This window comes from Delphinus delphis, chromosome 5 (assembly GCF_949987515.2).
Source record: "Delphinus delphis chromosome 5, mDelDel1.2, whole genome shotgun sequence".
In the NCBI taxonomy this organism is placed as follows: Eukaryota; Metazoa; Chordata; class Mammalia; order Artiodactyla; family Delphinidae; genus Delphinus; species Delphinus delphis.
The window spans coordinates 38,242,992-38,258,121 of NC_082687.1; the positions used below are offsets into that span (position 1 = coordinate 38,242,992).

Genomic DNA, 15,130 nt, shown 5'->3' on the forward strand with positions numbered 1-15,130 from the left:
AGTATCTTTTTTAAAATATAATTTGCCTTTTTCTAAAATATTTCAAGCATCTTTTTATGTTCTTATTTGCTGTCTGTGTCTCTACTTTGGTTCAGATCTCTGTGTCTAATTTTTGATAGGATTGTTTGTTTTACTGGAATTTTAAGAGTTCTTCAGATATTCTGGATAAGTCCTTTATAAGATACATACATTTTGTAAGTATGTTCTCTTAGTCTTGTTGTGCCTTTTCTTGGTAATATCTTTGAAGATCACAAGTTTTTAATTTTGATGAAGTCCAATTTATCACTTTTAAAATATTTTGTGGGTTTTGCCTCATACTGAAGAAATCCTAACCCAAATTCACTGAGATCTCCTGATTTCTTCTAGGAGTTTCATATTTTAACTCTTACACTAAGGCCTATGATACCTTTCAAGTTAATTTTTGTATATGGTAGGAAGTAAGGTTTGTTTGTTTGTTTTCCCGATACGGATATGCACACGTGCTAGGACTGTTTATTGAAAAAGATTATTTAACGATACATTTGGAACTCTGTCTCAGTTCTGCTCCATTAACGTGTCTGTCCTTAAGCCAATACTATATGGTCTTGATTGCTATATCTTTAAAGTCTTGAAATAGAGTCATTTAAGTTGTCCAATTTTGTTCTTCCTTTTCAAAATTATTTTGGCTATTCTAGGTCCTTTGAACTTCCATATGAATTTAATAATTTGTCAATTATTGAAAACGAAAAAAAAAAGCCTGTAGAGATATTCGTTGGGAGTACATTGAATCTATAGATCAGTTTGGAGAGACTTGACAGCTTAACAGTATTGAGTCCTTCAATTCATGAGCATACAACTATCCCTTATTTGGGTCCTAGTATTTTCTCTCAGCAATGTTTTATAGTGTCCATTGTATAGAACTTTAAATTCTTTTGTTAAATTTATTCTTAAATATTTTATTCTTTTTGATACTGTTGTGAATAAAATTGTTTTTGTAATTTCATTTTGGATTGCTTGTTGTAGTTTATAGAAGAGATAATGGACTATTGCACAGGAATGGAGATGAGGAAATCCAGCTGTGATGAGGCCATGTTTATTAAACATTGATAGAATGAGGCAGTGATAGTCCTTTACAGATTTTAACTCTTTGGTCTGGATTATTTATAAGTTGGAGCTGTGTATATTCTGATATATTTGACACTATCATACTTTTTGTCAGTTATTTCTTAGCGGTACTTTGGGGAATATTTTCTTTGACGTCACTGGTTTCCCTTTCATTATCTATGAAAAGAAAATTCCTGTTACCAAGGAATTTTTACCCATTCATTGATAATTACATTTAAAAGAGAAAACATGAATATATCTGCCTTATATTGCTCTATACATAGATACAGTTTACCTACCTTATTTTTACTGCTGATTTTAGGTCAAGTGAAACAGTATAGAAATATAAAATTTAAAAGAAAAAGTAGACTGAGTTATTAGTGAAGCTGGTAAATGTATCTGTGTGTGTATGTTAAAGCTTGAAAATGACTCCCGTTTCTATATTATATAGAAAATGCTTTTTATAAAACTTTGTATCCTCACCAGCAGATAGATTTTTCTAAAGAAGGAAATTAAAGAAAAATGTAGCAGTCCTTCTGTTTAATAACAACGCCATGGTGGTTTTTTACCTTAACTATGCTAGAAACATCTTTGCAAGGTTGTACTCTGTAATTCATAGCTTCCAAATTTGTTCCCTAAACACAGCGAGTTCTTTTAATACATGTTTAATAGAGAATATATCTCTTCATAAAAAAAGACCATACCTGTCTTTTTCAGAACTTTTCTGTGGCTTCACCTTTACAAACATTGTCTTGTAACACATTAATTCTCATAACACATTAACCAATATAAAAGGATAATGTATTTTTTCCTTTCTCGTATTTTTGTTCACGCTAGTAACCAAAGTGCCTTGCGTTGTTCATCATGGGTTTACTTTTTTTATTTTTTTGCGGTACGCGGGCCTCTCACGGTTGTGGCCTCTCCCGTTGCGGAGCGCAGGCTCCAGACGCGCAGGCTCAGCGGCCATGGCTCACGGGCCTAGCCGCTCCGCGGCATGTGGGATCTTCCCGGACCGGGGAACGAACCCGTGTCCCCGTATCGGCAGGCGGACTCTCAACCACTGCGCCACCAGGGAAGCCCCATGGGTTTACTTTTGAGAGCTTTTTATCTATTCTGGTTCACTTTATATTGGATGCCAATGTGGCCAGGGCTGATGTTCAGCTGGCTTGCGGGAGTATAACCCTGAGGATTGTCTATAGCCAGCTGTCATTCTGATTGGTCACTCACATGTGTAATTCATTCGTTACTTTCTGTCTTATACTTCCTAAACGTTTATTAATTTCCTCCCTTCTGGTAACAGCCCTACTGCCACTACCTTAGTTGAGGCTGTACAGATCACTGACCTGGATTACCATAGGTGTCTTTGTAACTGTTCACCTTTCTATTCATCTCTACTCCTCAGAGCCGTCCTCTGCAGTGTTGCATGGAATCTAACTCTGGTGACTTGGAATCTGAAAAATAATATTCAGTGTGTGCTTACTGAATGAATGCTTGCATTTCTTTATTCAGACCTTTATTCTTACTTCATTTTACATTTTGCTTATGCTTGTGTCATATAAGCTCTTTTTTCAAGCGTTCACTTTTACATTAGATTCTGAAAATAGGAAAGCTCTATTCTTTGTTGTATATACACTTGTTCTTCTAAACCTTAGAATAATTAGTTTCTTTTGTTTCTGCTTATATAGACTTGAGAGTAATGAGATGGTGATTGTCATCTGTAAGAATGATTTCCTTACTTTACTCTTATTTTAGTTATTTGTGTGCTAAACAGATTTTAGTCAGTTAATGCAAATTTTGAAACTTATACAGGATATATCTGTTTAGTTAAAATATTAGAGTATTTATGTGTCAATATTTAGGGGATATTCCTGTCTCATATAGAGCAATCTTTTAATTATCTTTTAGATTTAATTATGCTCCCTTCCCAATTAAATATTGTAGGAATTTAATGGCTATGACAGTCCTGAATAATTACTCCTGATACCATCAACACTTCAAATGTGTATGCCACTAATTTTGGAATTAGAGTTCTGACATTCCTTTAGATCGTTTTTCCTGATAGAAAGCCAAATTATTAGATTCTGTTTAGTTTCATTGTATATAAGGTGTACTAAATTTGGAAATAATATTACAGAATCTTTTTCTGGATTAGTCACAGGAATGATTGAATTTTACATGTTACTATAAGACTGATTGCATTGGTTAAAATGCTCTGCTCTTGAAGCTGGTCTTGGAGACCAGTTAGTCTTGATGTTCCTTGGTCATTTACTCTGATCAACCTACTTTAACTACTTGCTAATGGCCCCTAGATGAATTGGATAAAAAGGGGGATTAAGGAGTAAGTAATGAATCAGAGCAGATTCATTACTTACTTACTGTAAGTAAAAAGAAATTACAAAGAGCCAAAATTCCTCTGACCACTGCATTTCTACTGTTATCTTTATATGCGAGGATTACCACATTTTACATTTGACTTTTAATTGTGTGTATTTTTACATATTGTGTTCAGTTCAGCTCTTTGGGGTTGGTGGTTAATATGCCTTATCCATTTTTTTTTTTTTTTTTGGCGGTACGCGGGCCTCTCAATGTTGTGGCCTCTCCCGTTGCGGAGCACAGGCTCCGGACGCGCAGGCTCAGCGGCCATGGCTCACGGGCCCAGCCGCTCCGTGGCATGTGGGATCTTCCCGGACTGGGGCACGAACCTGTGTCCCCTGCATCGGCAGGTGGACTCTCAACCACTGCGCCACCAGGGAAGCCCCATGCCTTATGTTTTGTCAGTGACATCACTTAAAACCAGATCACGAAAATTAAACTCGGAAAAATCTAAATTTTCCCACATTACCCTAAGTTCAGCTCTTTCTAACTCCTTTCTTTATGGTGAGAAATGATATTGTCATATAGCCCAAAGATGCAAAATATTGATTAGAGTTATTCTTTAACCTTATTAATCACACGTAGTCAGACTTGTACATTTGTATGTTCATCAGTCTATCAAAGCTTGGTTTTTGACTACCTGCAGGTAATAAAAAGTAAAGATGTACTCAAAAAGAGCAAGCGTCACATTAATAAGGAACTGGAAGTAAGGATTTGATATTTGGCACACATGGAATAAGTTTGTATGTTATAAACAAACAAATTTAAAGTCACGTATAGACTGAAGATTTTTTAAAATCTTTGCATTTTTCAGATAATGTCCAAACCAGAATTTCTGAGCAGTCTTTCTAACCCATTTTATATTTTTCCTCGTTCTGTGTTTATCCTATTTCTAAAATGCAGCTGATTCTGTAAGGCTCTGTGTTAACTGTTTGGTCACTCTTGCAAATGCTTTATATTCCTAATGGTTGTGAACCTGGGGACAGTTTTTATAGACAAACGCTTGTTTTCATTTGCCTCACATATTTCCTATGTTAATTTCTTTATAATGATTGTCACTAATTTGCCTCACAGGAGCTATTATATACAGATTTTTGTTTTTTCTAGTTGGTGTGTTTGAAAATCAGATATTTATAAATATAGCTAGTAGCTGGCCATAAATTGCTTTAACAAATGTGTATGTAAACAAATTGCACTTCCAGCTTGAAAACAAAATAAATTTCCGAATTAAAATTTCATGAAAGTTCTAATGTTATAATTAAAAATGTAAAACTGGAACTTAGAGAATTTTTTTCCCCTCCTGTTTTCCTGCTGCCATTTTTGCTGTTCTCATGCCTGTTACCTCTTCAGCCTGAAAGTCTTTTCACATTGAGAGGTAACTGTTCTTATAGTCAAGGTCAATCTTACAGATAATAAAAAGTAACACTCCTGCACATTTCCAAACTCTGAAGCCTAGACCTGTATAATTTGCTTTATTTTTTCTAAAACAGTCTGATGTTTCAATATATACTATTCTGGAATCAGAATATTCATAATGCTGCATTAAAAGCTTAATTAGTGTTATTTATTTTTAATTAAATGACTGAACCTGTTGAAGACAAAGAAGACCTTTTGTGAAAACAGGATGTATTCTTAGTAAATAGTTGATAGATGTTACAATTCATAATCTGTTTAAATAGACTTCTTTTGGGACTTCCCTGGTGGCACAGTGGTTAAGAATCTGCCTGCCAGGGAGATCAGCTTGGTGCTTTGTGACCACCTAGAGCAGTGGGATAGGGAGGGTAGGAGGGAGGGAGATGCAAGAGGGAAGAGATATGGGGACATATGTATATGTATAACTGATTCACGTTGTTATAAAGCAGAAACTAACACACAATTGTAAAGCTATTATACTCCAATAAAGGTGTTAAAAATTAAATTAATAAAGATATTATTTTGCTTACCAAAAAAAGAAAAAAAGAATCTGCCTGCCAATGCAGGGGACAGGGGTTCAAGCCCTGGTCCAGGAAGATCCCACATGCCTCAGAGCAGCTGAGCCCATGCGCCACAACTATTGAGCTTGTGCTCTAGAGCCCGCGAGCCACAACTGCTGAGCCCGTGTGCCACAGCTACTGAAGCCCGTGCGCCTAGAGCCCGTGCTCCACAACAAGAGAAGTCACCGCAATGAGAAGGCAGCACATCACAACGAAGAGTAGGCCCCACTCGCCGCAGCTGGAGAAAGCCTGCGTGTAGCAACAAAGACCCAATGCAGCCAAAAATAAATAAATTTATTAAATTCCATATTTTAAAAATAAATAAATAGACTTGTTTGCCATGTTGAAAATATCACATAGCACTGACTTTTGTGTTCTTGTTTTCTATTTTAGGTCACAGTGTGAGAAACGTCCAGGCCTTTGCAGTTCTTCAGAATGCATTTTTAAAAGCAAAAACCAACTTCCTTGCCCACATCATTCTTGATGCCATCACAAATATTTACATGGCTGACAATGCCAATTATTTCATCCTAGAGTCACAGCACACACTGTCACAGTTTGCAGAAAAGATTTCTAAACTCCCAGAAGTACAAAACAAATACTTCGAGATGCTGGAGTTTGTCGTTTTTAGCTTAAATTATGTCCCTTGTAAAGAACTTATTAGTGTTAGCATCCTCTTAAAATCTAGCTCTTCTTACCACTGTAGCATTATTGCAATGAAAACACTTCTTAAGTTTACACGACATGACTACATATTTAAAGACGTGTTCAGGGAGGTGGGCCTTCTGGAGGTCATGGTAAACCTTTTGCACAAATATGCTGCCCTCTTGAAGGATCCAACTCAGGCACTACATGAACAAGGTAAAGCACTTTCCATAATTTTATTTTTATTTGACAAAGGGGTTTGAGCAGGGTGTTTTGTTCATGTTTTGCCTGTCATTTTGTTATTGATTTGAATTACTTAATAATGTGCTTTATTATGAGATCCTTGTGAATGTTTCCCACAGGTTAACTTGTTCATTCAACCTCTGTTAGGGAATTGGGGAAAGGCAGGGGGTTGGGGGGTACAGAAGTATGTCGTGGTGGAAGAGAATTTAAGGTAAAAACTGAGGAAAACATTTATGATCCACGTGACCAATGTCTACTACTTTGTTTCTAAGAGGGAAAAAAAAATGCTTCTAGAAACAGTTGGGATGTTTAGGTGCCTTGAAATGTTTTTATTAATTATAGAGAGCAAATAAATATATCTTTTTAGTGATATTATATATACACATATGTATTATCATTAGGTACCTTAAATTTGATGTTTTTCGTCCTTCCTGATAAATCTGTTTAAAGCATAGTAGTATCTGGCACTTAGTATTAAACATGTTGAATGAATTAATGCAAGTTGAATAGACAGCACTATTCATAAACTCTTCATTCTCTTTGGTGCATTAAAATCTAGCATTCTTCTGTTGACCTCCTTGATGAGGAAAGCACCTGTGAGAAGGATACATTTTACTTTGATTGGCATTTTCCTTTTTAATATTTGTTAGGTAGCTCTAGCTTTCTAGCCACACCAAAATGAAATCTATGAACATTGATTTTGACTTCACTTTTGGTAGTTGGTAGACATGTGTATCGTTTTTAAAGGCTGTATTATGTAAGTTGTGTTGATGGTAAAAGTGATAGGAATTATTTTTAAAATTATTTAAAAAATGCTAAATCCAGAAAAAAGTAAGCTTATAACTTCTGTGATTTGGACCTTTAATTCTTTTTTCCTAGGGGACTCAAGAAATAATAGTTCATTTGAAGACCAAAAACACCTGGCTTTGTTGGTCATGGAGACCTTGACAGTGCTTCTTCAAGGATCAAACACAAATGCAGGTAATTAGAAAATTTTCTAGCAAATGCTTTGGGAGAATATTACCTCTGGTCTGTCTTTTGTAATGATTCTTGCTTCTGAAATGCTCCTGTCTCTTAGAGGAAAAACTACTGATTCAGTGATGGCACTATCATATCTCTAGAAATGCAATACTTTTGACCTTCCTAAGTTTATGAATGGCAAAATATATAACATTATTATTACTTCAAAATATATTCTTATATTTTATTGTATGCCTTGTGTTTGAAGTATTCTTTTTCTGTTTTTTTACTTATATAGTACAGACTCTTCATCAAATAACTTTGCTTATTTAAATATTTTCCAAAACATGGTGATTCTCTTAATTATTTAGTAATTCAAGTCAGAGTATTATAATGTTACAACCTTAGGGAAATACTGAAAAGAATAAAACTTGCCTCTCCCAGGTAAAAATGGATTCAGTAAATCTTTTGTTTATCTTTAATCTCAACTTTTCTTCATTCTTTTTCTACCTGTCATTAATAAACGGTCCAACTGTATTCATAAAATATCACACTTGCTTTTGAAAAAGTTTACTTAAAATTTCAGCCAATGTCAGAAACCTCCCAGGCACCAATGTCAATACAACTTGAAAGGAATAAGTGATGAGGAGGTGAGTTCAGATGAGTAGGCTGAGCCCAGATCATATAGAGCTTTTTTAGGCCATGCTGAGGAACTTGAATTGTATTTTAAGTGTTATGGCAAGCTAGAAATGAATGAGTTAATGAACAAATAAATGAACTAGCAAACACACAAATGCATGCCTATTTGCCTGAATGCGGAGGAGCCCAACATGCAACATATAAAATATATCATGTGTCCTAGACACCATGCTAGGCGTTCAAAATGCAGAGATAATTCTTGGACTTCCCTGGTGGTACAGTGGTTAAGAATCCAATGCAGGGGACACGGGTTCGATCCCTGCTCTGGGAAGATCCCACATGCCACGGAGCAACTAAGCCCGCACGCCACAACCACTGAGCCTGTGTTCTAGAACCCGCGCACTGCAACTACTGAGCCCACACACCACAACTACTGAAGCCTGTGCGCTCTAGGACCTAGTTCTGCAACTACTGAGCCCACGTGTGGCAACTACTGAAGCCCACGCGCCTAGAGCCCATGCTCCACAACAAGAGAAGCCACCTCAATGAGAAGCCCGCGCACCACAACGAAGAGTAGCCCCCGCTCACCGCAACTAGAGAAGGCCCGCGCGCAGCAACGAAGACCCAAGGCAGCCCCACAAAAAAGGATAATTCTTGCCCCAAAGGAATTACAACCTGATGAAGAAAGATGTAAACACATAATTGTATAAGTAATTATTTAAGTACAGTTTTGGTAAATGCCAGTACAGAGTTGAATGAATTTAGAAGGTAATACAAACAATAAGTGTGATAAAATTTAATGGGTATGATACTAACATTTTGTCTGTGGTATCATAATCTCCTTATTTCCACTAACTAAATTTAGTTAGCTGAAATAGAAATGTAATGAGGATGTACTAACAATTTATTTCGCAAATTAGCTTTTTATGACATGATCTAGAGTTACATAGGAAGAGACTGAACAATTCCACTGAAGAGTTGACCCTATAAGACCAAATGTCGCTTAATCCATCTCCCAGCATGCCAGACATTTTCACAAAGTTCTTTTCTTATTGACTGTCTTTTCCTTCTTAAGAGAGATGTTATTAGCTGTGTGATCTCAAGCACTTAAAATAGTATTTCACTCATAGTAAGTATTCAAAAATTATTAGCTATTATGATTGTCTAATGGGCACTACTTGACCACCAGGAAGTAAATAAACCTGGCCTTCCATGTGCTAACTCTCAGGCACATGACTTACACTCACTTCAAGGTTATAGAATTCTTATGAAGTTAGCAAATAGAAAGTCACTAAATAGAGAGAACAGTGGCCACTTCCACAAAATATACTTGACATTTATTCCTTCAGGAAACACTTTTTGAAACACAGACCAGAAGGAAATAAAGCAGAAACTAACATACCATTGTAAAGCAATTATACTCCAATAAAGATGTAAAAAAAAAAAAAAAAAAGATATCAAATTAACGGGGGACCAAATATATAAGCAAATAATATTAAGACGGTTTGATACAAACTATTACAATAGTGGCATATACAAGGTACTCTGAAAGTATAAAGGATAGAACAGTTACTTTGGAGGAAATACTAATTGATGATTTAGATCACTTGGTCCATTTTTTTTATATACTCAAAAGATGGTATTTGACATAAGAATAGTATCATTCATGGTCAAAAGCACAGGCTATAGAACGCGCCTATATAGGCATAAATCCTGCTGGCTGTTTGCTAGCTGTATGGCTGACCTTGGCCACTCAACTTCTTGAGAAGTTACTCAACTTCTGTGTGTCTCATATGTTCATCTGTGTAGTAGGGGGTGAGGATTAAATAAATCAATCTACGTAAAGCCTTTGGGACAGAGCAGTGCCTAATGCTTTCTGTTTATAGCGTTTGTCTTCTTTTTGTTTGTGTGCTCTACTAACTAATAAAGTTTGGTTCCTTGTAATTTTTCTCATTGCAGAATAATTTATTCCATTGTTTTCTTGCTACTGTTTTAGAAGCCTTGTTCAGTTTAAACCTCATTTATTTGGAATATTGTTCATCTAAAAGCCTTTTTTTGTTTTTTTTACCTTTGCGGTACGCGGGCCTCTCACTGTTGTGGCCTCTCCCGTTGCAGCGCGGAGGCTCAGCGGCCATGGCTCACGGGCCCAGCCGCTCCGCAGCATGCGGGATCCTCCCGGACCGGGGCACGAACTCATGTCCCCTGCACCGGCAGGCGGACTCTCAACCACTGCACCACCAGGGAAGCCCCTAAAAGCCTTTTACTAAACTGATTTCAAGTATTGTTCAGTAAAGCCTCTACATAAAAATATTGGCCTCTTTGGTATCTACCTATGAAATTTCCGAATAGTCTGGATTTGGAGAAGTTGGACATGTTGATCATACCAGGACATGCTTTTTTTCTTTTTTTCCTTTTTTTACAGTTGCTCCCTCTCTCTCCTTTTCTTTTATTTTCAAATTTATTTATTTTATTTTTGACTGCATTGGGTCTTCGTTGCTGCGCTCTGGCTTTTCTCTGGTTTCAGTGAGCGGGGGCTACTCTTCATTGAGGTGTGTGGGCTTCTCTTGTTGCAGAGCACAGGCTCTAGGCACACGGGCTTCAGTAGCTGTGGCGCGTGGGCTTAGTTGCAGATTCTTAACCACTGCGCTACGAGGGAAGCCCCAGGGTATTCTTGCGTAAAGGAAATCTACGAAAATTTGTATATGCCTTTGCTGACAACCCACAGTTTTGTATTGTATTGTAATTGTAAATTTAAAAGGAGATTTTTCTATTGTAATTTGAAAAGTGAAATAGCTGGGTGGATTTTATGTGCATTCTTCAGAGTTATTCTTTCTACAAAAAGATCAGGTTTTAATTCATTTGGCTTAGAATGTTTTAAGTTAGCCCATATTGTTCTTTTTTCTCCTTCCTCCAAGGAATTTTTCGAGAATTTGGAGGTGCAAGATGTGCACATAATATAGTAAGGTACCCACAATGTCGGCAGCATGCCCTGATGATGATCCAGCAGTTGGTGCTTTCTCCAAATGGGGATGATGACATGGGCACGCTCCTGGGGTTGATGCACTCAGCCCCACCAACAGAACTGCAGCTGAAGACTGACATCCTAAGAGTAAGTTTGATAAGTGTGTTGGTATGATTTTTACTACTAAAATCTGTGGCTGTTTTTAAATGACTTGAAACTATTATGAACTATTCTTGCAATTTTTCGTCAAGTCTAAAATTATGTCAAAATAATAATTGAAGAAAAGCCAGTGTCTCTAACCTGACCTCCAAGGGCCCTGGGGATGACAGCTATCTCTTTTCCCTCTGACTTCCTCTCCTGGGACCCTCACCCTGTTCCTGGCACACACATGACAGGAAGTATAGCTCCCTTCTAGAATCATGTATTTCTTTTATTAAACTTTTGCTTTATTCAGTTAATTTCTCATCAATAATGAGAAATTTGTGTGTTTTTCTTTATGCTGTTGTATGTTTCACCCTGTTTTGAGCATAATGACAATTTTTTTTTTCTGGCCTGGCTGCATGGCTTGTGGGATCTTAGTTCCCCGACCAGGGATTCAACCCAGGCCCTGACAGTGAAAGCCAGGAGTCCTAACCACTGGACCGCCAGGGAATTCCCATAATGACAGTTTTGAGTGTGCATTTTAACTTAAAAGCAAGAATAATCTGACCACAATTTATCTCTTAGACAAGGAAGACATCCACATGCATATCAATATTGAGGAACATTTGTATATTTGAGGGGATTGTGGGGTAAAAACAAGTGCCTTCAAAAGTCATTAAGGTTGCCAGCTTTTTAAACATACATTTTCCTCCTTTCTTGGTACCTTTGTAATTGGATTTGTAAAATATTGGTAGATAAAGCCAACAAGAGGCAATTAACTGACCTGTAATTTTGAAACAGTGTTGTTCTGGTAAATGGTGGTAACTGACTCTGAGACAGGAGGAAGACAGGAGGGGGTCCTGATATTGCTGCATTTACTGATTTCCATGGTGTCAATACTCCCACTGTGACCTGTTTCAGGCAGCTAATGTGTTACTGAATGTGGCTTGGGAAGAGGTATACAGTAGCACCTCTTGGGAAGAGGTATACAGTATCTCAAGGGCACAAATAATAATAAAATATAGAAAATAACTAAGAAGTACAGTTTTGAGTATTTACCACTTTTGTTTTTGCAATAATTAATTAGTTTAATTATAATTAAATATATAAATATAATTAATTTAGTTTAAATTTAGTTTAATTTAGTTTTAAATTTATAGAACTTAATTTTTAATTATGGTTATGTTTTTAACAACTGGTATGCAGAATTCCAAAAATAAAACTGTTGGCTCTCCAGACCAGTATGAGCTGGCTCCAGCATTCCACTGCTTTGAGGGCATGAAGTAGTGTTGGAAAGCAGCGAGGAGGATTTGGGATTCCAGTTTCAGTTTCCATTTTTGCTTCATTCAGAATTGCTTTTCACTCTCTCCATTCAGTTGAGACAACCACAGACCTATGTAGTTTAATTTGTAATATGTAGTATTTTATAATTCTGCCAATGTACAAATTTGAATTGTAAGCATTAGATTTATGCAAATGGAGTGAATATGTAGCTGATGATTTTGCCTAATTAACCACCTCGCATCTATATCTCCTTGTAACTTTGGCATTTGCTACATTATCATTAATTATTGATTTAAGCAGGATATTAAGTTATTCATGGTATCTGAAATTTTCAGATACCGAGATTATGCTGTGATAATGTCACAGTGCCAACAGAGTAACCAGTTTTGAGGCAGTAGGAGGTGAACTTACCCAGAAACACACAACATAGAGTACTTTTGGACTAAGGATTAATAAGCACTGTTTTTCTGACCCCTATCATAATTCTGACCAGCGATACAATTTTGTACATATTACTTTGACTCCTAACTCGTGCTTCCTCATATATAAAATAATACATGTCCAGTTTTTCCCCAGTGTGTTTTTGAAGATGATGATGGTTATGGGTTTTTATGCCAGGCACTTTGCTAAGGGTTTTACATGTATTTCCTGTAAAGTAAGTTCTTATTATTGTCTAGATTTTACATAAGAGGAAACTCTGGCACAGAAAGGTTAAGCAACTGACCACAGTGAAATGATTTTTAATGTTGGGGTCAAAATTTCCACCCAAGCGTTCTAACTCTAGCCCTTGCATTTAACCTTCAGGCTAGGTTATAAGATGCTTAAAAATAACAAAAATTTATGAAGTCTTGTTGTAAATAGGAGTTGATATTATGAGTACAGTTTATTAAATTTGAGAAGATACGGAAACGAAACTAACTGCAGAATAATGGAAGAAATACACTGTATTTCTAAATTTTATTTACATATACAGATTGTACATTTTCTGTCTTTTAAAATAATAAGGTATAGGTATGTACAGTGGAATCTCATAATTTCTAAAGTATCAATAGTATATTTGAAAAAGGTAATTATATATATGAATATTTAGCTTTTCCCTTTTGCAAATACTATTAGAAATGTATGAGATATTTTAATAAAATGGCCTTTTCAAATGTAATGACTGGGAAGATTGTAAATTGTATCTTAAGCAAAATTAAGTTCTCATGGTGTTTCAGTTGCTGAAACAGGGAAAAGGAGCCTGTGTATCTGCAAACGGATTTCGAATTGCTGTTTGGGGCAGTATAGCTTCATGGTTAAGTGCATGAGTAGGGGAATCAGACTGTCTGGATTTAAATCCTATCTTTGCCATTGTATAAGCCTTTGGCAAATTATTTAACCACGTGGGGCCTCAATTTTTCATCTCTAAAGTGCGGATAATAATAGTTCCAATGCATAGGATTATTGAGAGAATTAAATAAGCTAATGTATTAAAGCACTTAAAGAAATACCTGATACATAGTAAGTGCCCCATAAAATGTTAAGTAATTTTATAATGTGTTATTTTTAATAATAAACTATGTTAAAAGTATGACACTTCAGAAAATAACTTATAGTTATAAAAGATTGTTTTACCTGTTTGGCCTTAACAGCTATTCTGGGAAAGAGCATGCTTTCAGCCCTCAGGCCGCAGTTCACTTTGCAAGAGAGAATGTCTAATAACTCCTCTGAAGTGACTGCTCTTTCCAAAGCATCGGGATATGGTCATTTTATATGAATCGGAATACTTCAGCTCTTGGCTTCCCTGATCATCTCTCTGATACTTTCTAGAATAAATCATTTTGTATACACACAGTCGTAAGTTTTCATGATTGTGTAAAATTATACTTGAATATGTATTTTACTTATTTAATAAAATTACTTTGTAAAAATCACTGAATTCATTGATGTCATTATTCATCAACTATATAGGAAAAGTTTTTCGGCCAGGATTTGGATATATCCATTATTCTGTCAAAAGCAATATGCGATAGTGTTTTCTAAAACGATCTTCTGCTTTTAATATGGCACTTTTTAATTAGCAAAATATTTGGCGTGCTTCATAAGACTGCTTATTCGGTAAATGACAAAAATACTCATATCAGATGTTCACAGAATGGCATTCCCCTTTGACATTCATGTACAGTTATTTTTCTTTAATTTGAATTATAAGTTTGTGTTTGTTTGTGTTGTTTCTTTGTCCCCTGTAGGCCCTCCTGTCAGTCCTTCGAGAAAGCCATCGTTCAAGAACAGTTTTTAGGAAAGTTGGAGGATTTGTGTACATTACGTCCTTGCTTGTTGCTATGGAAAGATCTTTGAGCTCACCACCCAAGAATGGCTGGGAGAAAGTGAACCAGAATCAAGTGTTTGAACTTCTCCACACTGTGTTCTGCACATTGACTGCAGCAATGCGCTATGAGCCGGCCAACTCTCATTTCTTCAAAACAGAGATTCAGTATGAGAAGTTGGCAGATGCCGTTCGATTTCTTGGCTGTTTCTCAGACCTAAGAAAAATAAGCCCCATGAATGTCTTCCCCTCAAATACACAGCCATTTCAGAGACTTTTAGAGGAAGACGTAATCTTGATGGATTCAGTGTCACCCACTCTACGGCACTGCAGTAAACTCTTTATTTATCTCTACAAAGTAGCCACAGATTCTTTTGACAGGTATGGCTCTGCTCTGTGCTCTGAATTAAAGGGTATACTATGTATGACTTCAACATTAAGGCTTAAATTATAATTTAATCTGAAAGAAAATGAAAACAAATGAATCTTCTCTCTCATTTACTTATCACTTTATTTGTGAAT

The 15,130-nt window shown here is 36.2% G+C and overlaps 1 protein-coding gene across 6 annotated transcripts in view; it reads left to right on the forward strand.

Annotated features, from left to right (window-relative positions):
* The window catches only part of WDFY3 (WD repeat and FYVE domain containing 3), a 261,777-nt gene that overhangs the window by 124,278 nt on the left and 122,369 nt on the right, over positions 1-15,130 (forward strand). For all 6 annotated transcript variants that reach the window (XM_060012227.2, XM_060012222.2, XM_060012224.2 and 3 more), the window contains 4 exons: positions 5,823-6,290; positions 7,197-7,298; positions 10,832-11,025; positions 14,532-14,989. In XM_060012227.2, coding sequence (XP_059868210.1) covers positions 5,823-6,290; positions 7,197-7,298; positions 10,832-11,025; positions 14,532-14,989 — 1,222 coding nt within the window. The remainder of the gene's footprint in view (positions 1-5,822; positions 6,291-7,196; positions 7,299-10,831; positions 11,026-14,531; positions 14,990-15,130) is intronic.